The sequence below is a fragment of the Lutra lutra genome, chromosome 2 (assembly GCF_902655055.1).
Source record: "Lutra lutra chromosome 2, mLutLut1.2, whole genome shotgun sequence".
NCBI lineage: Eukaryota > Metazoa > Chordata > Mammalia > Carnivora > Mustelidae > Lutra > Lutra lutra.
This window is the reverse complement of record NC_062279.1, coordinates 113,457,132-113,483,699: the sequence shown is the minus strand read 5'-3', so window position 1 is coordinate 113,483,699 and position 26,568 is coordinate 113,457,132. Positions and strand designations below refer to the sequence as shown.

Genomic DNA, 26,568 nt, shown 5'->3' with positions numbered 1-26,568 from the left:
TCAGTTAAACATCTGCCTTTGGCCCAGGTGGTGATCCTGAGGTCCTGGGATCGAGCCCCACATCCCACATTGGGCTTCCTGTTCAGCAGGGAGCCTGCTTCTCCCTCTGCCTCTGCTCCTCTCCCACTTGTGCTCACTCACTTTCTCCCTCTTTCTCAGATAAATAAATAAAATCTTTTTTTAAAAAAGTTGAATGAAAAGAATTATTATATAAAATTAACACAGCTATAGCCATCAGTTATATATATAGTAGATTAAGGAGTATTTATAATAATTATTAGGACGAGGGGTCCATTCTAATTTGCTAATTTTCCTACACTCATTTAAAGCTATGTATAAAGTTCAACACTTCAGAATATAAAATATCAGCTCCACATCCTTATCTGCCAGGACTAATTGCTTATTAATGCTGCCATTTTAATAATAAATCCTAAGCTATTCAAAATAATTCAATATCTGTATTCAAGACAGAATCATAGTCATCATTGTTAGAATTTAGAGAGAAACCAATAAAAGGGCAAAGTCACAGACAGAAGTCCATGAATTCAGCTTTTAGGAAAAAAAGTATCTAATACATATCATTTGGCATCTAAGTGCTAAATCTAATGATGCCTGTGTGAAAATGCATGACTCTAGCCTTGAGAATTTGGTCATTGCCAATTAATGGAGTTTTTATTCAACAGTTCTCTTTTTCTTTAGTTGAAACTACTATGTAGGATAGAATTATAAGCATCTTTTAAAAATAACGCTAATCAACTGAAAGTGTTAGTAAACCTAGTGGCTTTGAAGAATGTAAGTTCACAACCCTCTCTATAGATTTCCTGGTGTAATCTGAAACCTGTCCTCATCCACAGACAGCAGGGAGAGACCCAAAAAATCAGCCACTCCATGTTGGTAGGTGACATTTTTGGGGGGAGGGGTGACATTTTTAATAGTAGCAACAGGAATTTACATAAAAGGCTTGTCTTGGGTGGCAGCAAGTTGAATGGATCCCCGCACCCTCCCCCAAAATCTTAAAAGCTTATAAAGAGGCCCTAACTGGACTCAGTCACCCATACAGTGCAGGTTCTTTCAACATCACATCACCATCTCCAGGCTCTGTCCTTGGAGCAGCCTCTGGGAACAGGGAAGACAAGTGGAACCCACATTCCCAGGACCAGGGAGAGGGTGAGGAGCCTCCTAGTGCCCATGTCCAGCTCAAGGGTCAATTGACGGGCATGTCTTTTTGGTCACATTCCCCAACAATTATATAATGATTACATATTCCCTGCTAAACCATCTTTATTTTGAGTTTATTTTCACCTGACTTGCAGCTAAGACACTAATGAGTTCCACATGAGTTTGACATGAAATACTTTCATGTGTGGGTATGAAATTACCCACACATAGTGGGTAATTTCAGTGCAAAGATACTCAGTTATTTGAAAAGTAATTCCTAACCATGACTAAGAGGAAGTAATTCTGTTCAAGACTGCAAGAATGTTACCACTTTTTGTGGAGCTAATTCCTAGAGAAGCCACATGGTGAACATAAATGTCAAACTCTTCATAATTTTTTGTCTTCAAAGTTAGAACTATAAAGAAAATGGTGGACTTAAATATGGCAGCCCTGGGGCACCTGGGTGGCTTAGCATCTGACTTCAAGTCATGATCTCAGGGTATTGGGATCAAGCTCCATGTCAGGCTCCATGCTGAGCAAGGAGACCGATTCTCCCTCTCCATCACGGATATTTTCTTTAACCCATCCTGTCTCTAGGGCAAAGTTGATAATGTAAAATGTGGTTTAACATTTATGTATTCTCTGGTCCATACCTTCAACTGCATTTTCTGTTTAGAATAGAGGACATTAGAATTTGCACATTTAAAAGAATGATTTAATAATACTCTGTGGTAGTAAAGAGAATAGCAAAAAAAATTAGAAAATTTTATTTTGACAATATGGTTACATTTTGTTTTATGAAATATATATGGTTTTAAAATAGTCTCTATAAATTTAATAATTATAAATACACCTCTGGAGTTCAATTTTACTCTGTAAATAATTTTACAGAAAAGGAACATACTAACTATATAAGTGATTATTCACTTAGACAAGTGCTTGGTAATCATTTATGTCTTAGATCTTTTTTTTAATGGAGTAGAAACTATCAGTCTTCAAAAGGAATAATTTCAGAAGAAAAGACAACATGGAAAAAAAAGTCAGGGAGAAGACCGTCTAGCTGGGAAGTAAATTTGCCTTTTGTTGGAAACTACCAAGAATTCACACACACACTATAGATAAGACTGTAACCAAACCAAATAAAAGTTTGATCCACCTGATGTGCAGCAAGCCAGTAAAAACTGACACTCAGCTTTTGCAGTAAAGAAAGACAATTTATTGGTATGGTTCCACCCAGGAGAATTGGAGCTAAAACTCTAAAGTTCCCAATTCCTTGATGATGTGCAAATGAAGGACTTTAAGGGCAAAATTTGGGGTGGGGTTCTTCTGAAAAGGGGGACACCGTTGATTAGGCCCACGAAGTCATGTTAGCAGGTGCTCTGGTGCTACTATGTCTGATTTCCTGGAGGTCTTTTCCATCTCAAGAGACTTGGAATCTGTATGCTAGAGAGTCACGAGGGGCATCTGGTGATTATATCTTTAAGGTAGTACTAATTAATACTTTAAGGTGAGTAGAGATGCATTCCCACAGTTTCCTTGGTCAGTCCAGCCCTGCCTGGGGCAATATGATCTCTCGTATTCATTCTTTCATCTGAATTGACAAAATGGATACTGGCTTTAAGATTAAAAGGAGAATTTCCAGAAAGAAGTCACTTAACATGTTATTTGCAGCCATGTTTCTAATGAGACCAGGAAAACTGTATTCAGTGTAGCAAAAGCTTTGATGTTGTAAATGTTAACATACTGTACATGAGCAAGGCAATTTCAAGGATGAACAGCAGATGCTGCTGATGAGGAAAGACCATTCAAAGCCAGGAATTTTTAAGTTACTTGACAAGTTAATCTTTTTTTTTTTTTTTTTTTTTTTTTTTTTTTTTTGGTTAAATGGAGCATCTTCTCTGGCCTCTAAGGGATAATTATAGAATTCATTTAGCTCATTCCATCTCCTTTCTTCTGGTCTAAAGGTGGTCTCCTGAGTAGATGTGTCTAATAGGAAGAATATTCTTTGATGAGAGGAACATTTTCATTCATTTAGAATTTAATTTCTTTTTTTATTTTTAAATTAAAAATTAGTCCCATATGTAATTATGTAATTTTAACACCCATTCACCTAAGTTTCACTTATATATAAATTATATGTAAATTTATATATCAGGAAGTGAAAGCTACCTCTTATTATTAATATCTCCCTGGAAATAATCATGTTTAACTATTTGGAGAATACCTTTACATTTTTCCCTATGAATATACACTCACTCTCATTCACTTACTCATTCAATAAATATTTATCAGTGTCCTGTTGAATTCAGGTGATGCAGAACAGCAGTGTACAGTCCCTGCCCTCATGGAATGTACACATTTTTTCATTATAAAAATGTAATAATACAATAGAAATTCTGTCTTAGCCAGATGTTCTTTTAGTCAACAATACATCATAAGCATTGCACCACATCAGCACTTGGAACCCAACTGTATTCTTTTTTTTTTCTCTTCTCTTCCCGTTTATACATCTTGAAATAGTTTATACTCACCATCTATATACATTTTGTCAACCAACAAAAAAAAAAAGCCAATTATTTTATTGGCAAAATGAGTTTATTCAAGAATAGTTAAGAATTACAATTCAAGAACTGCAAGCTACAGCAAAACCACAGATAGGCAAGTCCAATAGACAAAGAAGAGGAAGATTATTTTATAGAGAAGAAGGTGAAAGTTGGGAAAGTTTGCTCTGAACTAAGGTCCACCAGAGAAAAGTAAGAGTTCAGGGTGATTATGGTTTCTCATTGGCTGAGAAACCAGGGTAGTTGATTTCTTTTAGAAGATGCAGTATACATGTTTTCCTGGTAGGGCCTATAACTGATCATTCTTTCCTGTTGAAGATTCTTTCGTTGTGGTCTATAATTGACAATTCTTCCTGTAACTGGTGTTGAGTGGTATAGCTCCTTCTAGATTCCCAACTCCACTTTTGTGGAAAATTAATATTTTCACAGTTTCTACTTTCCATTCAGGTCTCAAGTCACTAAAATCTGGACTTCTACTAAAATATGATTTACTATGTTTTCAGGGAGAAAGAATTTCCTCTGCCCTTCAAGGTCCTTCTAGCTGAACTAAGAATGAAATTGACATAAGACAGATTAACAGGAGAAAATCAAATTTAGTTTCATACAAGACAAGAACTTCCAGAGACAGGCAACATGAGGTTTATTTGACTTCCTGAGCTAAGAAGAGGGGTAACAGTTTGGGGGTACAAAGAGAAGGAAGTCTATTAGCAGGAAGGTGAGGGGAGATGTTTGGAAAATAAAGGTTGCCCTATTATATGGTTAAGTTTCTTAGGTAAAAAGGAAATTATGTTACTATCTCTCTTGCTGGTATATCCAGGAAGTTGTGGGGGAGGTAAAGAGCTTTTTCTGAATTTGCTGTACTTAACTCAAAATAAATTTCACCTGGGAGGAATAGCAGGCTGAGATGACATCAGGTAGCAAGAGATCAGCTAGATAGTTTATCAAACCATTCCAAACCCCTACAAATCCAACAGGGGATCAAAGAGAAGAAGAGCAGCAATTCTAGAAATAGAAAGTTGACCACTTTCTGAAAGGTAGGACTTGCAGAGAAGTGAATCCAAAGTGACGGGAAGATAGACCACAGGGGGAGGGGCTGGCTCCCAGCAAGAGGTGGAGCAACGGAGCACCAAATCTGAACTTTTAAAATCTGCTCCACTGAGGGACATTGCTCCAGAGGCTAAGCAGGGGTGGAGCCCTCAAGGGGACAGTGTGGTCTCAGGTCCTGTGGGATCACTGAAGGATCAGGGTTGTCTGATTATCACAGAGGTCACAGGTATTAGAGCAGGGAAGCTAGTCACAGAGATGGAGCCGAGAAGTAAGCTCTCAGCTCAGCGTTACCTTAAGCTGTGATCTATGGCACAGTCAGACCACTGCTCTTTGAGCAGGGACCCCACAAGTGGCAGATCCGGGGAGACCACCTGGAAAAGAGGCAGGGATATGCTGGGTTTGGTGACTCCAGGTGGGGCTGTGTGCCAGAGACAGAGGTGCTTGGTCACAGGCTGGGTGAGCTCAACACACAGCCCGAGGCCAGGGAGAAGGGAGTGATTGAGCGGTTTTCTCCGAGGGTGCACTGAGGAGTGGAGCCCTGAGCTCTCCGCTCCTCCAGGCAGGAGACTGGGAGGCCACCATTTTCATTCCCATCCACCAGAACTCTACAGAAAGTGATCAGGGAACAAAAGCTTCCGAGAGCTAACCAGAGCAGATTACTTAGCCTGGCCCCTGGCAAGGACAGTGCAATTCCACCTCAGGGCAAAGACACTTCAGAATCACTACAACATGCCCCTCCCCCAGAAGATCAGCAAGAAATCCAGCCAAGACCAAGCTCACTTATCAAGGAAAGAGCAGAATTCCAGAGGAGGAGAAAGCAAAGCATGGAATTCATGGCTTTCTCCCCATGATTCTTTAGTCTCGCAAAGCTAATTAATTTTTTTAAATGTTTTTCTTATTCTAGTTTTTGTAACTTTTACTCTTTCCTCTTTTAATGTTTTTTAACTAGTTTATCTTAACAACACCTTTCATTAAAAAAATCTTTTTGGAACTTCATTATTATAGTCATATTTTATCATTCATTGTATCTAACTTTACTTTTGTATACACATGGGGTTTTTTCTTCTAAAAAATTTTGGGATACAACTTCTTCTAATAAATCAAAATATACCCTAAATCTAGCACAGGACTTTGTTCTAGTCTCCAGCCTGAGCAAATTCTCTCCACTTTCTTTTTCTTTCTTTTCCCAACCAACTTATCTTATCAACTCCTTTTTTAGAATTTTTAAAAAATTTTCAACTTTACAATCATATTCCATCCCTTCATCGTGTTTACTTTTACTTTTGTATTTATATATATATACATATATGTAAATATATATATATATTTTTTTTCGGTGTGTGTGTGTGTGTATGTGTGTGTATATATATATAAAATCTTTCTTTCTTTAAAATTTTGGGAGATAGTTTCTTCTAAGAGACAAAAAGTACTCCCAAAATTAAATGGGTGGCTCTGTTTTATTCACCAGTCTAATATCTATATTTCCTTTTTTCTTTTTCTTTTTTTTTTTTTTTTTGAACTTCTTTTTACCCCCTTTCCTCTCCGCATGATTTGGGGTCTCTTCTGATTTGGTTAACGCACATTTTTCTGGGGTCTTTGCCACCCTTTTAGTACTTTATTCTCTCCTTCATATACAGTTTTTTTTAAAGATTTTATTTATTAATTTGACAGAGATATAGAGAACACAAGTAAGCAGAGTGGCAGGCAGAGGGAGAGAGAGAAGCAGGCTCCCTGCTGAGCAGGGACCCACCCCCCCCCAATGAGGGGCTCGATCCCAAGACCCTGGAATCATGACCTGAGCCGAAGGCAGCCGCTTAATCCACTGAGCCACCCAGGCACCCCTTCTTCATATATTCTTATCTGGATAAAATGACAAGGCAGAAAAGCTCACCACAAAAAAAAGAACAAGAGGCAGTACCAAAGTCTAGGGACCTAATCAATATGGACATTGGTAATATGTCACATCTAGATGATTCTCAAGGTGCTAGCTGGGCTCAAAAAAGGCATGGAAGATATTAGAGAAACCCTGTCTGGAGAAATAATAGCCCTTTCTGGAGAAATAAAAGAACTAAAATCTAACCAAGTTGAAATCAAAAAAGCTATTAATGAGGTGCAATAAAAAATGGAGGCTCTTACAGCTAGAATAAATGAGGCAGAAGAGAGAATTAGTGATATAGAAGACCAAATGATGGAGAATAAAGTAGCTGAGTAAAAGAGAGACAAACAACTACTGGACCACGAGGGGAGAATTTGAGAGATACGTGATACCATAAGACAAAACAACATTAGAATAATTGGGATTCCAGAAGAAGAAGAAAGAGAGAGGGGAACAGAAGGTATATTGGAGAGAATTATTGTAGAGAATTTCCCTAATATGGCAAAGGGAACAAGCATCAAAATCCAGGAGGTGCAGAGAACCCCCCTCAAAATCAATAAGAATAGGTCCACACCCCATCATCTAATAGTAAAACTTACAAGTCTTAATGACAAAGAGAAAATCCTGAAAGCAGCCTGGGAAAAGAAGTCTGTAACAAACAATGGTAAAAATATTAGATTGGCAGTGGACTTATCCACAGAGACCTGGCAGGGCAGAAAGAACTGGCATGATATATTCAGAGCACTAAATGAGAAAAACATGCAGCCAAGAATCCTATATCCAGGTAGGCTATCAGTGAAAATAGAAGGAGAGATTAAAAGCTTCCAGGACAAACAAAAACTAAAAGAATTTGTAAACACCAAACCAGCTCTACCGGAAATATTAAAAGGGATTCTCTAAGCAAGGAGAGAGGCTAAAAGTAGTAGATCAGAAAGGAACAGAGACAATATACAGTAACAGTCACCTTACAGGCAATACAATGGCATTAAATTCATATCTCTCAATAGTTATCCTGAATGTAATTGGGCTAAATGCCCCAATCAAAAGACACAGGGTATCACAATGGATAAAAAAACAAAACCCATCAATATGCTGTCTGCAAGAAACTCATTTTAGACCCAAAGATACCTCCAGATTTAAAGTGAGGGGGTGGAAAACAAATTACCTTGCTAAATGACATCAAAAGAAAGCTGGGGTGGCAATCCTTATATCAGATAAATTAGATTTTAAGCCAAAGACTATAATCAGAGATGAGGAAGGACACTATATCATACTCAAAGGGTCTGTCCAACAAGAAGATTTAACAATTTTAAGTATCTATGCCCCTAACATGGGAGCAGCCAACTATATAAGCCAATTAAATAACAAAATCAAAGAAACACATCGACAATAATACAATATCAGTAGGGGACTTTAAGACCCCCCCTCACTGAAATGGACAGATCATCCAAGCAAAAGATCAACAAGGAAATAAAGGCCTTAAATGACTCACTGGACCAGATGGATATCACAGATATATTCAGAACATTCCATCCCAAAGCAACAGAATACACATTCTTCTCTAGTGCACATGGAACATTCTCCAGAATAGATCACATCCTGGGTCACAAATCAGGTCTCAACCAGTACCAAAAGATTGGGATCATTCCCTGCATATTTTCAGACCATAATGCTCTGAAGCTAGAACTCAATCACAAGAGGAAATTTGGAAAGAACCCAAATACATGGAGGCTAAAGAGCATCCTTCTAAAGAATGAATGGGTGAACCAGGAAATTAAAGAAGAATTGAAAAAATTCATGGAAACAAATGATACTGAAAACACAACTGTACAAAATATGTGGGACACAGCAAAAGTGGTCCTGAGGGAAAATGTACAGTGATACAAGGCTTTCTCAAGAAACAAGAAAGGTCTCAAATACACAACCTAACCTCCTACACCTAAAGGAACTGGAGAAAGAACAACAAAGAAAGCCTAAACCCAGCAGAAGAAGAGAAATAATAAAGATCAGAGCAGAAATCAATGAAATAGAAACAAAAAAAAAAGTAGAACAAACCAACGAAACCAGGAGCTGGTTCTTTGAAAGAATTAATAAGATTGATAAACCCCTGGTCAGACTTATCAAAAAAGAAAATAGAAAGGACCCAAATAAGTAAAATCATGAATGATAGAGGAGAGATCACAACCAACACCAAAGAAATACAAACCATTATAAGAACATATTATGAGCAACTATACGCCAGGAAATTTGACAATCTGGAAGAAATGAATGCATTCCTAGAGATGTATAAACTGCCACAACTGAACCAGGAAGAAATAGAAAACCTGAACAGACCCATAACCAGTAAGGAGATTGAAGCAGTCATCAAAAATCTCCCAACAAACAAGAACCCAGGGCCAGATGGCTTCCCAGGGGGATTCTACCAAACGTTTAAAGAAGAATTAATTCCTAATCTCCTGAAACTGTTCCAAAAAATAGAAATGGAAGGATAACTTCCAAACTTATTTTATGAAGCCAGCATTACCTTGATCCCAAAACCAGACAAAGATCCCATCAAAAAAGAGAATTACAGACCAATATCCTTGATGAACACAGATGCAAAAATTCTCACCAAAATACTAGCCAATAGGACCAACCCAATAGTACATTAAAAGGATTATTCACCATGACGAAGTGGGATTTATTCCAGGGCTGCAAGATTGGTTCAACATCTGCAAACCAATCAATGTGATACAATACATTAATAAAAGAAAGAACAAGAACCACATGATACTCTCAGTAGCTGCTGAAAAGGCATTTGACAAAGAACAGCATCCTTTCTTGATAAAAACTCTTCAAAGTGAAGGGATAGAGGGTACATACCTCAATATCATCAAAGCATCTATGAAAAACCCACAGCGAATATCATTCTCAATGGAGAAAAACTGACAGCTTTTCCGCTAAGGTCAGGAACACAGCCCGGATGTCCATTATCACCACTGCTATTCAACATGGTACTAGAAATCCTCGCCTCAGCAATCAGACAACAAAAAGAAATTAAAGGCATCCAAATCAGCAATGAAGAAGTCAAACTATCACTTTCTGCAGATGATTTGATACTTTATGTGGAAAACCCAAAAGACTCCACTCTAAATCTGCTAGAACGTGTACAGGAATTCAGTAAAATGTCAGAATATAAAATCAATGCACAAAAGTCAGTTGCATTTCTATACACCAGAACAAGACAGAAGAAAGAGAAATTAAGGAGTCAATCCCATTTACAATTTCACCCAAAACCGTAAGATTTAAGTTGGTGGCATCATAATTCCAGACTTCAAGCTCTATTACAAAGCTGTCATTATCAAGACAGTATGGTACTGGCACAAAAACAGACACATAGATCAATGGAACAGAATAGAGAGCCCAGAAATAGACCCTCAACTCTATGGTCAACTAATCTTCAACAAAGCAGGAAAGAATGTCCAATGGAAAAACAGACAGTGTCTTCAACAAATGGTGTTGGGAAAATTGGACAGCCACATGCAGAAAAATGAAACTGGACCATTTCCTTACACCACACATGAAAATAGACTCAAAAGGGATAAAGGACCTCAGTGTGAGAAAGGAATCCATCAAAATCCTTGAGGAGAACACAGGCAGCAACCTCATCCACCTCAGCTGCAGCAACTTCTTCCTAGGAACATTGCCAAAGGCAAGGGAAGCAAGGGCAAAAACGAACTATTGGGACTTCATCAAGATCAAAAGCTTTTGCACAGCAAAGGAAACAGTTAACAAAACCAAAAGACAACTGACAGAATGGGAGAAGATATTTGCAAACAACATATCAGATAAAGGGCTAGTGTCCAAAATCTATAAAGAACTTAGCAAACTCAACACCCAAAGAACAAATAATCCAATCAAGAAATGGGCAGAGGACATGAACAGACATTTCTGCAAAGAAGACATCCAGATGGCCAACAGACACATGAAAAAGTGCTCCATATCACTCAACATCTGGGAAATACAAATAAAAACCACAATGAGATACAACCTCACACCAGTCAAAATGGCTAAAATTAACAGGTCAGGAAATGACAGATGCTGGCGAGGATGCGGAGAAAGGGGAACCCTCCTACACTGTTGGTGGGAATGCAAGCTGGTGCAACCACTCTGGAAAACAGCATGGAGGTTCCTCAAAATGTTGAAAATAGAACTACCCTATGACCCAGCAATTGCACTACTGGGTATTTACCCTATAGATACAAACGTAGTGATCCGAAGGGGCACGTGCACCCGAATGTTTATAGCAGCAATGTCTACAATAGCCAAACTATGGAAAGAACCTAGATGTCCATCAACAGACGAATGGATAAAGAAGATGTGGTATATATACAAAATGGAATACCATACAACCATCAAAAGAAATGAAATCTTGCCATTTGCGACGACGTGGATGGAACTAGAGGGTATATGCTTAGTGAAATGGGTCAATCAGAAAAAGACAATTACCATATGATCTCCAATATGAGGAAGTTGAGAAGCAATGTGAGGGATTTGGGGGGTAGGAAAGGAATAAATGAAACAAGATGGGATTGGGAGGGAGACAAACCATAAGAGACTCTTAATCTCACAAAACAAACTGAGGGTTGCCGGGGGGAGGGGGCTAGGGAGAGGGTGGTTGGGTTATGGACATTGGGGAAGGTATGTGCTATGTTGAGTGCTGTGAAGTGTAAACCTGGCAATTCACAGACCTGTACCCTTTGGGGCCTAATAGTACACTATATGTTAATTTAAAAATTTAAATAAATAAATAAATAAATAAGTCAAACATAATAAATATATAAACAAACAAACAAACAAATAAATAAATAAATTTCACCCCAAAGTAGCCCGTCTTACGGCAGCCTCCTCTTGGCCCCTACAAGGTCATACATGCTTATCGCCAAGTCAGTTGTTGTCTTTTAATTCTCACCTTTCTTGGCTTCTCTACCGTATGTGATGCAGTCAGCTCTAAAACTGCCCTTTACTACTCTAATTCAGGCAGCAGCTATTTCATCTCAAACTCTTTCACTGGTGCTCTTGCTTTTCTTCTGAGTGATCATATTTCCTGGGTTCCATCTTTAGCCTTCCATCTCCATCTTGTCTTTAGATGGTCTCATGTACTCACATGAATTCACCTGCCACCAATATGCTAACGAGTCTTAAATCTTGGAGTTATTTCACCTTTTACATCTCCAGCTGGATATCTTACAGGTGCATCCAACCAAACACAGAGCAGGATTCATCATCTTCTTATTCATTCCTGTTCTTCTTCCTACTTTTCTGAACTTAATGCAAGAAAACTCCTTTTACCCCACCACCCAGCCCAGACACTTGGGACTCATTTTTAACATCCACTATCCCACTTGCCGCACAGCCTGTAGCCGTCTCAGATGTGCCTCATTAGAGTCCTCTCCTCATCCTTACTGTCACCAGCCTCTGTTTCAACTGTCAGTGTTTATCTCATACACTAGGGCAAACATCCCTGCCTTTGTCTTGTTCCACTACAATCTGCCCTTGACACTACAGAGTGTTTTTTTAATGCAAACTTTTGTTATGTATTAGTCTTTTCAAAAGTTTTTCAGTGGTTTTCTGTGATCATCACATTAAGTACACAAACCTTTGTACAGTTGTATGCTATAATACAACTCTGTGTAACTTGGCACTTACTTGTCTCTGTAGTCTCATCTTGCATCAAGATATGTCCAAATCTCTGTTCTCATATTTGGAACTGTTGATCCACAGAGGGCCAAATTCTCTCCCTTTGTGCATCTGAATGTTCTTTTCCTCTCATTGAAATACTCTGCCTTTCCTTCAAATATTCACCTGGCTGACACCTCCTTCCTCAAGAATCACCTCAGATTCATGTTCCCTTATGACTTCATGCTTTTGTCGATATTGTTCCAGGTGTTTCAAATATCTGCCATTTCCCCATATTCACCTACATACTATATCTGCCTTTTCCCCATATTCACCTAGATACTACTACAGATCAAACATGGCCCCTTTTGAGAGCATTTCCCAACCCTCTATGAGTAGTCAGAGAATGCTGTGATTGTCTTTCTTGCAGTATTTACTCCTGTTATGATAATCCTCTAATTGTTGTCTGTCTCTAACACTAGACTTCTTACCTAACTATACATCATAGCCCCTAATTCAGGAAATGAGGGGAAGCCCTGGTGTGTTGCCATGCCAACTGCTCCATCCTGAGGAATCCCAACAAATCGAAAGCATAGCTCCTGGCTGGATTTGCCAACAGTGTTGCCCAACAAACTCAGATAAACTTGTCACAAGAGAAGCCAATAATTCAAGAGAGGGGGTTTTGGAAAAGAGAGAGAGAGATTTATTTTGGGTGCAGACTGCTGGGGTAGGTGGTAGGCTTAAGCCTTAAAAACAGACCTCTCTACTGGCAATGTGAAATTTCACAAGGAAAGGATGGAGGGTGGAGGTGCGTGCAAGACAGCAGGCAGAGGGTCCATGATCATGAAGAGGGGTCGGTATGTGCTCAGCCCATGCACGTGCATAGGGAAGGGGATGTGTGCAGTCTTCTAGGCAGTCCATTGCTATCTGGGCTTTTCTGGCCTGGTGGTTAGGATGTTCCAGTCATTGCAAAACAGCTTCATTAATGCCTCAAGAAAGTCTGATAAGAAATAAGCATGATGGATTTTAGTTAGAGCGCGAGTTAAGCTATCTTTTCTATTTTTGATCTTAACTGGTGGAGTCTATGGTTGAGCAAGAGGGCTCGCTGAGTGCCTTGTGAGCAGGAATCATCTCCTTCAAATTTATGACCCCCAAAGTTAGCAGTGTCTGGCTAATGGTAGGTGAACGAGTTTTAAATAAGTAATTCATTCCAAACTATGACTCGTTTTTCATCTCATGAATGAATATCCATTCATTCATGAGATAAAAATCTAGGCATTGAGTTGTTATGGTACCTCTTTCCCACTTATACCCTTTGTCAGAAGATATAATTAACTGAAGGATAAAATTAAGGCCCATATCTTGATGAAGTCCCAAAAGTTCATTTTTGCTTTTGTTTCTGTTGCCTTTGGAGATGTGTCTTGAAAGAATTTGCTGTGGTCAGTGTCGAAGAGGTTACTGCCTATGTTCTCCTCTAGGATTTTGATGGATTCCTACCTCACATTGAGGTCTTTCATCCATTTAGTTTATCTTTGTGTCTGGTGTAAGAGAATGGTCGAGTTTCATTCTTCTCTATATAGCTGTCCAATTTTCCCAGCACCATTTATTGAAGAGACTGTCTTTTTTTCCATCGGATATTTTTTCCTGCTTTGTCAAAGATCATTTGATCATAGAGTTGAGGGTCCATATCTGGACTCTCTACTCTCTTCCATTGGTCTATGTGTCAGTTTTTGTGCCAGTACCATGCTGTCTTGGCGATCATGGCTTTGTAATATAGCTTGAAAATAGGCAATGTAATGTACCCAGCTTTGATTTTATTTTTTCAACATTTCCTTGGTGATTCAGGGTCTTTCCTGGTTCCATACAAATTTTAGGATTGTTTGTTCCAGCATTTTGAAAAATGCCATTGATATTTTGATTGGGATGGTGTTGAAAAGTATAGATTGCTCTGGGCAGAATAGTCATTTTAATAATGTTTGTTCTTCTGATCTATGAGAATGGAATGTTTTTCCATCTTTTTGTGTCTTCTCCAATTTCTTTCATGAGTGTTTTGTAATTCCTAGAGTATAGATCCTTTACCTCTTCGGTTAGGTTTATTCCAAGGTATCTTATGGATTTTGGTGCTATTATACGTGGAATCTATTCTCTAATTTCTCTTTCTACAGTTTCATTGTTCGTGTATAAGAAAGCAACTGATTTCTCTGCATTGATTTTTTTTTATCCTGCTACATTACTGAATTGCTGTATGAGTTCTAGTAATTTGGGGGTGGAGACTTTTGGATTTTCCACATAGAGTATCATGTCATCTGTGAAGAAAGAGAATTTAACTTCTTTGCCAATTTGAATATCTTTTATTTCTTTTGTTGCTGTTGCTAGGACTTCTAGTACTATGTTGAACAATAGTGGCAAGAGTGGGCATCCTTGTAGTGTGATCTCAGTTGGAAGGCTCTCAGCTTTTCCTCATTGAGAATGATATTTGCTGTGAGTTTTTCATAGATGGATTTTATGAAGTTGAGGAATGTTCCCTCTATCCCTATTCTCTGAAGAGTTTTTCTCAGGAAAGGATGCTGTATTTTGTCAAATGCTTTTTCTTCATCAATTGAGAGGACCATGTGGTTCTTGTCTCTTCTCTTATTTATGTGTTCTATCACACTAATTTGCAAATGTTGAACCGTGCTTGCACCTCAGGGATGAATCCCATCTGCTTGCTATGGATACTCCTTTTAATGCACTGTTGGATCCTATTAGCTAGGATCTTGTTGAGAATTTTGGCATCTGTATTCATCAGGGATATTGGTCTGAAATTCTCCTTTTTAATGGTGTCCTTGCCTGGTTTTGGGATCAAGGTAATGCTGGCCTCATAGCTTCTGCGCAGCAAAGGAAACAGTCAACAAAACAAAAGGCAACCCACAGAATGGGAGAGGATATTTGCAAATGATACTACAGACAAAGGGCTGATATCCAAGATCTATAAAGAACTTCTCAAACTCAACACCCAAAAAACAGATAATCAAATAAAAAATGGGCAGAAGACATTAGCCTTACAAAAGCTACAAGACCTATAAAAGGCTAACAGACACATGAAAAAGTGTTCATCATCATTAGCCGTCAGGGAAATTCAAATCAAAACCACACTGAGATGCTACCTTCTACCAGTAAAAATGGCAAAAATTGACAAGGCAAGAAACAACAAATGTTGGAGAAGTTGTGGAGAAAGGGGAACCCTTTTACACTGTTGGTAGGAATGCAAATTGATGCAGCCACATTGGAAAACAGTGTGGAAGTTCCTCAAAAAATTAAAAATAAAGCTACTGCATAACCCAGCAATTGCACTACTGGGTATTTACTCCAAAGATACAGATGTAGTGAAAAGAAGAGACATATGTACCCCAATGTTCATAGCAGCAATATCTATGTAGCCAAACTGTGGAAAGAGCTGAGATGCCCTTCAACAGATGAATGGATAAAGAAGTTGCGGTGCATATACACAATGGAATATTCAGCAAGGCTGAATGCCCAACTTTTGCATCAACATTGATGGGACTGGAGAAGATTATGCTAGTCTTTTGGAAGGAAGTGATAAAGGAACATCTTTCAGAATATGGAAAATTAGTTATATTTTTCTAATTTATAAATATCTGAGTGACATTTAATTCATATGCTGTAGTCTCTTTTTTTTTTTTAAAGATTTTATTTATTTATTTGACAGAGAGAGATCACAAGTAGATGGAGAGGCAGGCAGAGAGAGAGAGGGAAGCAGGATCTCTGCCGAGCAGAGAACCCGATGCGGGACTCGATCCCAGGACCCTGAGATCATGACCTGAGCCGAAGGCAGCGGCTTAACCCACTGAGCCACCCAGGCGCCCAATATGCTATAGTCTCTTATACCTGGTTCCTTCCCTTCAAATACCAATTTCTCCCTCACTATTGGCTGATTTTGTATTCTATAACAATACTAGACATTGGAGTCTGCATGGAACCATGAGGATTCATATTTTATCTTTATATGTATCTTGTATTTGTAAGGGTACATTAACTATGTAATTAAAACAATAATATTGTATTAGACATTCCTAGACAAAAGAGAATTCAAAACTACTGCCACTACCAGAACCCAGTGATATAAATTAATATTTAAAAAGATTACAAAAGTCTTTACACATTCTAATGCCAAGGTGAAAGGCCCACATAGCTTTTATCTTTTAATTTGGCAGGGAAGTGAGAATGATTGCTATTGATTTTAACAGATTTGGCATCAAATCTAGATTTACTATTGTTCATATGGAATTTTCTTCACATGGTACCCAGATGATAATTTTAAAAAGTAGACTAAATTTCAAAATTAGTTCATTTTTTTAGTCATGATTACTGCATTCAGGAATATTTTGTGAAAAACCTATTTTTTAAGCTAACTTTATGTTATTCAAAGAAAGAACTTAAATATATACAGATGCATTGTGGAAACTTCTTTATCAAATACCTGTACGTAATATTATAAACTTGTTTATGTAAAGCTGCTCTGAAGTTGCACGGCATTCTTTAAGGAAACATTGACCTGTCATCCTTGATCCATGAATTCTTAGAGTTAGAAGACACCTTACAGGTAACCTAACACTCCTTTCCCAATTCAGATACATCTTTTTTATTTTTTAAATTTTTTAATTAAAAAAAAATCTTTTTTTAAGATTTTATTTATTTATTTGACAGACAGAGATCACAAGTAGGCAGAGAGGCAGGCAGGGAGAGAGAGGAGGAAGCAAGCTCCCCGCAGAGCAGAGAGCCCAATGCAGGGCTCGATCCCAGGACCCCAGGATCATGACCTGCGTGGAAGATAGAGGCTTTAACCCACTGAGCCACCCAGCCGCCCCTCAGATACATCTTTTACAGAATCCCTGGCAGATGATCGTATAGTCTATTTTGTTGCTTTTTTCTTTTCTTTTCTTTTCTTTTTTTAGTTGTGGGGTTTTTTTAGTTGTTGTTTGTGTTGTTGTCATCTTGCCATGTACCATTTTATAATGTTATCCATTAGTCGGAGTTGTATACTTTGGAACAAAACAGAGATCAGTTGGTCCATCCACTGTTCACCAAAATATGAAAGCCACAAATTCAGAAGTCCTTGATTTTTTCCTTTTCCTTTCCCACTACCCTCCCTTCACTGATTTTGTCCTATCAGTTCTAAATTCAAATTTTCCATCTGATTTATCTACTTACTTCCATTTTTACTGCCACTAGGTGGTAGTCCAAGCCACCCCTTTGACCTACACTACTGTAATAGCCTTCTCATTAATCCCTGTGTTTCAGTTGTCATTTCTTCACAATCAACTTTCTGTACCAGCTCTCTCCATATTGGAATACATACACTGCAGGGCAATGCAGGATCGTTCATAGGATACAAGAACAAATACCGGAAATTCTATTTATATTTATTTTTATTCCATCCTTTTTCATTTCTGTTTAGTGTAAGCTTATGATGTTCATAAATTAGTACAGTAGTGCATGTGTGCCATTTATAAATAAATAAGCGTACATTTATTTGGGGGACCATGTTTAAATATTGAGTACTCTATTCCAGATATATTCTGATTAGCACAGAGTAAGATTATTACTTCTTAGAATTTGCACACTGCCCTTATATAATGTAAGATCTTATTAACATTTTAGCTCTTTTCTGTTTTGCTTTTTTTCAAATTCATAGTCTGATATATCCAACTTCCCAGATCCATAAGAAACATGTAAATCATTGCTTTTTACCATGTAGTGCCTTCCATTTATTCCAATTAGATTTTCTTACACTTTTTAAAAAAAATTTTGAAACAATCTCATATTCCAGAGAAAGTCAAGTACCATACATGTACAACCCAAATAACATTTTTTCCTGGACCTTTTGAGAGTTCACTGCCAACCTGATGCCCCATCATCTCTAATACTTTTGTTTATATTCCCTACAAACAAAATCTCTTTCTATGCTGGGTCCTGAGACTAGGAAAACCAGGAAATTAACATTGTTAATCCCATTTAATCCTTAGACCCTACTTAAATTTTGACAGTTTTCAAAGTATGTCTTTTATCATAACTATTCCAATTCAGAATCACATGTTACATTTATTTGTCATGTTTCCTTATTCCTCTTTAAATTGGAAAAATTAATTATTCCTTCTTTGATTTACATTACCTTGACGCTTCTGAATATTTTAGATAGGTTATTTGTAGAATATCCTTCAATTCGGGTTTGCCTCTTGTCTTCTCAGGTTATGCACATCGATTCAGGTTCTGCATCTTGGGCTGGCACACCACGTTGTGTTCTTCTCATTGCATCCTATCAGCAGGCACATGACAATTGGTCCCAGTTATTGGTGATGTTAACTTTGATCTCTAGATTAATATGGTGTTTATCAGGTGCTTTCACTTTACAGTTTCTCTTTTAAAGATTTTATTTATCTTCTTGTCAGAGAAAGAGAGTACAAGCAGAGGGAGCAGCAGACAGAGAGAGAAGCCAGCTCCCCACTGAACAAGGAGCCCGATGTGGGACTCGATCCCAGGACCTTGGGATCATGACCTGAGCAGAAGGCAGATGCTTAACTGACAAAGCCACGCAGGCATCCCTGCACAGTTACTCTCTTATCACATGTTTTGTGGGAGGTATTGTGAGAATATGTCATTATCCTATTCCATAGCAAATTTTTATTATTTGCCAATTTATTTATAATAGTATGGACTCAGGGTTTCCCTATTTTATTCAGTGGGTAAAATTTTTTACTATCGCTATTTATTTTGATACTCACATTGTCCCATATTCGGCCAGTGAGATCCCCTTCATTCAGGCTTCAATATCTTTTTGATGTATTCCCTTCACTCTTTGAGCACCTCCTTAATTTTTGATCAATATTTCACCTTCTTCGTTTTGACATTTCAGGCCATTTATATTACTTTGAGTCTTGATTAGGCTCAAAGTTGATAATATCAACTCTTCCTCCTATATGATATATATCAATATACTATTTTGTATTTTGAAGAATTATTGATCATTGATTATTGAGCTAGTTGCTGCTGCCTAGTCAAAGTCACTATCAAGCCAAAGATTCTTCCCTGGATTTCAACCATCTACTTCTTTTTTTTTTTTTCTTTTTTTTAAAGATTTATTTATTCATTTATTTGACAGAGAGAGATCACAAGTAGGCAGAAAGAAAGGCAGGCAGAGAGAGAGGAGAAAAGCAGGCTCCCTGTTGAGCAGAGAGCCTGATGTGGGGCTTGATCCCAGGACCAGAGATCATGACCAGAGCCAAAGGTAGAGGCTTAACCCACTGAGCCACCCAGGCACCCTCTCCTTGAAAGAAAATAATTTGCTAACATTCAGTGCTCTTCTCCATGACTAAAAGCACTGACTCCATCCCAACCTGATCCCAAGGTTCAGAGAACTCATACATAAAAGTCACTGCCATTATTGATCTTGACTTAGAGCTCATTTAAGGATATCAAAGCTTTGGGTACCAGGAGGTGGTGGACAAAAACAAACAACAACTTTGTCCCTGGCACACATTTTTTAAAATTTATTTTATTTCTTTTCAGTGTTTGAGAATTCATTGTTTATGTACCACACCCAGTGCTCCATGCAATATGTACCCTCCATAATACCCACCTCAGTATACTGCTTAATTGAGCAAATGAATAAATGCAAATAAATGGACCCAAATTTTAAATGGGTCTAACTGTTCAATAATCTGTGAGTGTTCATGGAAAAGCCTTTAAACCCCAAAATCTGGATTCCAGATTTTTTTTTCAAGGATTACAGCTGTAAAACTTGACAAACCACTAAATTACTCTGAGTTTCAGTGTTTTTTGCTTTTGTTGTTATTAAATGAAAATAATAAATGGAACACTCCTGCCTCATCCACAGACTTGTACAAGCCAGAGAAATCATGTAAATGAAAATTATCTGTATGCCTTAATTGGTATTAAAGTGTAACATTATCATTCTTTTGGTGAATATACAATGTTACCATCTGGTTATTTTTTTCATTATTTTTTAAGAAAATGAGCAGATTTTTGAAATGCCCATCATTTTCCTAAACTGTTTACCTAATGCTGATATTTTTTAAAAAAGAAAATGGAGCTTAAAATTTTTAAAATTAATTAAATAAAGTAACATAAAGAAGAAAAGAAAATGAAGCTAACTTAGCTTTTTGAAATACTCACAAATCATCTACTCAAAAATTGTTCTCAAATTTCTCTGGGATCAATATAAGCCTCACTATTTGATTTACAAAAATCTTTCCTTTCTTTAATTAGAAAGTTAGAACAGATTTGCTTCTCAAAACTGATGACATTTTTTTCCCTGCTCTTTGATTTTTCGAAAAGTACTCATTTTACTTTTTTAAAGATTTTAGTTATTTATTTGTCATAGAGAGAGAGAGCACAAGCAGGGGGAGAGGCAGGCAGAGGGAGAAGCAGGCTCCCTGCTGAGCAAGGAGCCTGATGTGGAACTTGATCCCTGGACCCCAGGATCACGACCTAAGCCCAAGGCAGATGTTCAACTGACTGAGCCACCCAGGCATCCAAGAAGTACTGATTTTAATTCTTAAAAAGAATAGGTGCCCCTGGGTGGCTCAGTGGGTTAAGCCTCTGCCTTCAGCTCAGGTCATGATCCCAGCGTACTGGGATCGAGCCCCACATCAGGCTCTCTGCTCAGCGGGGAGCTTGCTTCCTTCTCTCTCTCTCTCTCTCTGCCTACTTGTGATCTCTATCTGTCAAATAAATAAATAAAATCTTTAAAAAAAAAAAAGAATAGAGAGAGAATCAGATTTAACTCCTGTCATTCAGGAATCAATTTCACAGGTTGGTGGGGCAGGCTGGAGGAGTTGGGGGTCATCTCTATATCTCTATTCTATCTATAAAATTAACATAAAAATGTCCTACTTCTCACTGTTATAGTGAGAACTAAACATAATAATGCATGTGAAAGAATGCCTATAAATAATAAAACTTTGTACAAATATATAAGGAACATATGACTCAGAACTTGGAGGTAATAATAGCAAAACCTGTCATCTATTGATGTACTCTCCTTATCAGATTCTATGTTCTCTTTCAGTGTTACAACAACCCAATATGTATTATTATCCCCATTTTACAGATGAGGAAACTGAGGATCAGAGGGGTTAAGTACTGCCCAAAGTCACACAGCTAATAAGCAGTGGAGCAAATTCAATCCCAGGTCTGTCTGACCCCCAAACTCTACCATTAACCCATGACCCAAATTCTACCCCAAACTCCACCAGTTTGGCCCCAAAGTCTTGAATCCATTTAATGAGTCTGTCCTGAAAAGTTCTCTTCTGTTTATGAGCTGCTGCCATACCTTAATGTTGTTGATTCTAAATTTTCCAATATGAAGACTGTCCTAGGTTGTGGAAACCATACAGTTAATAGTTCTGATGTCTCTTATTTATCTGCTAACACTGTCCCCTCTCCTGAAAGAAGCAGATCTCTTCTTTACTACTCTTTTTTATGTGAGCATTTTCTGTATTTCATGCTTTTCAAAAGGCTCAATTACTTTTGCTTTTAGTACTAGCTGAGAAAATGCCCAGTTTGATTATAAAAACGCATTGGTTAGCCATTCAATGAATTGAATAGATACTTTCACATTTTCCACATAGAATTATTTAGTTAATAATTCATTAAAATTCTTACCCATACAGATTTTTCCATTTTTAAATTTACTCAGTGTTTACACTGATAGGTGTTACCAATTTGTCATGTACTCATAAAAAATCGATGGTTTCACAAGTAAATGTTTTGGATCCTGAACTGGATCATCAAAAATTATCAAGGATAATAACAATATTTTCTGAATTTGGTGTTAAATAATGCTTGTGAAATGCTTATTTCTTTGAGAGTTTTTATATTTTAAATTACTACAATTGTGATCATTGTGAAACTTTGACAGCTTAATGATCAGCAGAGTAGACAAGTCCATGTGGAATGCTGCTTTCCATTAGTGATCACATTTCCCTATGGGGCCTACCAAACCATCAATGTTATTGCAATTGATATTTCAAAAGGATTCACAGTTACATTATCCTGTCATTTGAAATTTTAAATAAATTGCACTATTCACCCAAGGTATGTATGACATGATGGCCTTTCAGGTTCAATCAGTTTTTAAAATTTTTAATTTTGATCTCAATATTACTCTCTGTAACCTGATTCCAAGAATATCTTCACATCTACCTTAAAACCTTCTGCAATCTTCATTTTCTCAGAATTTCTGTATTTTCTATTTTCAAAGTCCTTTTGAACTTATATAATGACTATAGAATCAATTGCTTTTAAATGTTGTGAACTAATAGGCACGTCTTGACCCAAATGAAAATTCATACACTTATGTGATGATAACCCTTCTCTGAGGAAAAGTCCTTGGCAAAAATATCCTTGGGACAAGAACAATGCTGGAAACTAACATTCACTTAATTTTAACGTATAGAAGGTGTTGCTTTGTTTTCTTAGACTATAAATGAATCTAATTTTTTCTTAAATTGAGACACTGGAAAAAAATATGAAAGGACTCTTTTCCTTCTGTTTTGGGGAAAATGTAATCCTTCTTTAGCATTAGCTAAAACCCTTACCCTAAAATGTTTTTTCAGAATAATGTACTGTGAACCAGAAAAATTCCCTTTCTCTTTACAGAGATCTAACAGGTTGGGGACTAATTATAAAATATATTTTGACAATCAAACAGCAGACTTTTATATAACTTTTGCTTGTATTTTTAGTGCTTCAGAATTAGCTTGAAATAGATCTCAGGAAATGATTCGGGAGCTAATGTGAGATCCCCAGACTAAAAACTAATAATACTCCTCTAACATTTGTATCCTTTCCCTCATCACTTTAGCTTTCTATGTCATATAATTAATTAAGAGTTTAAAGTTTATTCAGATTAATTCCATTAGAAGAACTTTAAAAACACTGAGATAAGGGTGCCTGGGTGGCTCAATCGGTTAAGCATCCAGCTCTTGATTTTGGCTTAGGTCATGATCTGGGTCATAAGATTGAGCCCTATGTAGAGCTCCATGCTCCAAGTTCAAGATTCTCCTTCTGCCCCTCCCCTGTCCCACTCACACTCTCTCTCAAAACAAAACAAAACAAAACAAAAGTGCTTTGAGATAAGTGGTGAAATCTTAGTTTCAAAAGTACTGATTTAGAGTCAAATGTATTTCAAATGTTAAATATGAAGCTAATTAGAGGTGAACCATGAGAGACTATGGACTCTGAAAAACGATCTGAGAATTTTGAAGGGGTGGGGGGTGGGAGGTTGGGGGCACCAGGTGGTGGGTATTGTAGAGGGCACGGATTGCATGGAGCACTGGGTGTGGTGCAAAAATAATGAATACTGTTATGCTGAAAAAAATAAAATTTAAAAAAAATATATGAAGCTAATTAGGATAAGACTTCTGAGTCAACCATAGAAATGCTGAACTGGTCATATTTTACTTGAGGTAAAGTTTCTCTTCATAGAAACATTGTTTAATTTAAGAATCATTGTAATATCTCTTTTATCCTGCACTGACGAAATTTTTACTCTTGTCAAGGTATCAGATACACACCGGACTTCAACATTCTATCATAAGACCTACCCAACCCAACTGTTTACCTCTGGACAATGCAACCCTACCTCAGAAGCTGAAGGAGGTTGGCTATTCAACACATATGGTTGGAAAATGGCACTTGGGTTTTTATAGAAAAGAATGTATGCCCACCAAGAGAGGATTTGATACCTTTTTTGGTTCCCTCTTGGGAAGTGGTGATTACTACACACACTACAAATGTGACAGTCCTGGAATGTGTGGCTATGACTTGTATGAAAATGACAATGCTGCCTGGGACTATGACAATGGCATCTACTCCACACAGATGTACACTCAAAGAGTTCAGCAAATCTTAGCTTCCCATGACTCCAGAAAGCCTATATTTTTATATATTGCCTACCAAGCTGTTCACTCACCACTGCAAGCCCCTGGCAGGTATTTTGAACACTATAGATCCATTATCAACATAAATAGGCGGAGGTATGCTGCCATGCTTTCCTGTTTAGATGAAGCAATCAACAATGTGACCCTGGCTCTGAAGACATATGGTTTCTATAACAACAGCATTATCATCTACTCTTCAGATAATGGCGGTCAGCCCACAGCAGGAGGAAGTAACTGGCCTCTCAGAGGTAGCAAAGGAACATACTGGGAAGGGGGCATTCGGGCTGTCGGCTTTGTGCATAGTCCACTTCTGAAAAACAAGGGAACAGTGTGTAAGGAGCTTGTGCACATCACTGACTGGTACCCCACTCTGATTTCACTGGCTGAAGGACAAATTGATGAGGACATTCAACTGGATGGCTATGATGTCTGGGAAACCATAAGTGAAGGCCTTCGTTCGCCCCGGGTGGATATTTTGCATAACATTGACCCCATTTATACCAAGGCAAAAAATGGCTCCTGGGCAGCAGGCTACGGGATCTGGAACACCGCCATCCAGTCAGCCATCAGGGTGCAGCACTGGAAACTGCTTACAGGAAACCCTGGCTACAGTGACTGGGTTCCCCCTCAGTCTTTCAGCAACCTGGGGCCCAACCGGTGGCATAACGAACGAATTACCTTGTCGACTGGCAAAAGCGTATGGCTCTTCAACATCACAGCTGACCCATATGAGAGAGTGGACCTGTCTCACAGGTATCCCGGAATCGTGAAGCAGCTCCTACGGAGGCTGTCACAGTTCAACAAAACCGCAGTGCCTGTCAGGTACCCCCCCAAAGACCCCAGAAGTAACCCTCGGCTCAATGGAGGAGTCTGGGGACCATGGTATAAAGAGGAATACAAGAAAAAGAAGCCAAGCAAAAAGAAGGCTGAGAAAAAGCAGAAGAAAAGCAAGACAAAGAAGAAACAGCAGAAAGCAGGTTCATTTCCAAATTGCCATTCAGGTGTTTGCCATTATCATGGATAAGTACACATTTTTTCCAAAATTGGTTAAACTTAAGTCAGTCTTAGTCTTTTAGCTGTTTTCTAGGTAAACCAGCAAATCTGGCTCAATAATATCACTGTCATTAGCACCAGACTTATTTTCATGTCATGGTCACAAGGAAAACAGGTCTATTCGGTGCCAAAGGTGCTACCTTTGCAAGCCACACTTGGAGGAGGATAGAGACGTTTATTCCTTTTGCTCCTTTATGAAAGTGCTCATTAAGGATTTCAGCTGTTGTGCTTCAGTCAAGGGACCAAACACTTGCTTTCAACTGCAATCAATGAGTATGTTAATTTGATGGAAGTTACAGGGTAGCGTGATGGAAACTACTTTTGAGTAGTTTTGAGGTTGCCTCCCCTCAAAAGGCCTTGAAAAATATTTTTTCTTAGTGAATTATTGTATCTCTATCTTATGATACTTGGTTTTTCTAAATTAATTCCATTTCATGTATCATTTCCTTTCCTGTGAAAATAAGCTGTTTCCTCCCATGTAAACAGCTTGCACCTCATTTTATCACGCATGAGGGAATGGCAAATAAGAATGTTTAAGCACACTGCCAAAACGTGAATGTAACTATTTTCTAAACACTTTAACAGAATGACATTTCAACATAAAGTACATAATTTATTTTACAGAAAAAAATATTGTTTTCATAAAGTTATACAAATGACTTTTATTTTATTTTTATTTTCTATATACTGTTAGAAGTTTATTTCATGTCTTTAAGATTACCAAGCACTGTAATACTATAAATTACTGTAATACTGTGTGAATTCATAGAATAGAAAAAGAAAATTAGTCAGAAAAAATGATAATCATCATTGTTCAACCATTATTTTGAATGTAAAAAGATGAATATATTCCTTACAAATTACTTGGAAATTCAGTGTTGTATGGGGTTGAGAGACACCTTTATTGTTTCTATAATAAACATTTTATTTATGTGTCTTAATTATTAAAATGACTTATTTCACAGCACTAACAAATTTAGTGTGGTTTTCCTGATCTAATTTCTAGATAAAATTATTCATCTTAACAAGAAAAATCTTTACAAACACACAATTAAAGCTATGATTTTCTAACAACCATAGTAAATAACACAGATTTTGCAAATAAGAGGTGTCTCCTCTTGGCTATTTCAGAGGCAAAAATATTATTTTTGTTAATCTATAACATTTATAATGATTCTTCTCTTACATAAAGTAGATATGGTGGGATGTGATTTTAAGCTCTCTATTAATGACCACAACTTTTTTTTTTAAA

General features: G+C 37.6%; 1 protein-coding gene across 4 annotated transcripts in view; it reads left to right on the top strand.

Moving 5' to 3' along the window:
- Positions 1-26,255, top strand: part of ARSJ (arylsulfatase family member J) — a 90,004-nt gene extending 63,749 nt beyond the window's left edge. For 2 of the 4 annotated variants that reach the window (XM_047718296.1, XM_047718295.1), the window contains one exon: positions 23,883-26,255. In XM_047718296.1, the coding sequence (XP_047574252.1) occupies positions 23,883-25,287 (1,405 nt within the window). In that variant the 3' untranslated portion in view covers positions 25,288-26,255. Of the gene's footprint in view, positions 1-2,136; positions 2,666-18,910; positions 18,940-23,882 lie in introns of those variants that run through there. The other 2 variants (XM_047718297.1, XM_047718298.1) reach the window with 2 other exon arrangements.
- Positions 26,256-26,568: the final 313 nt, after the last annotated feature.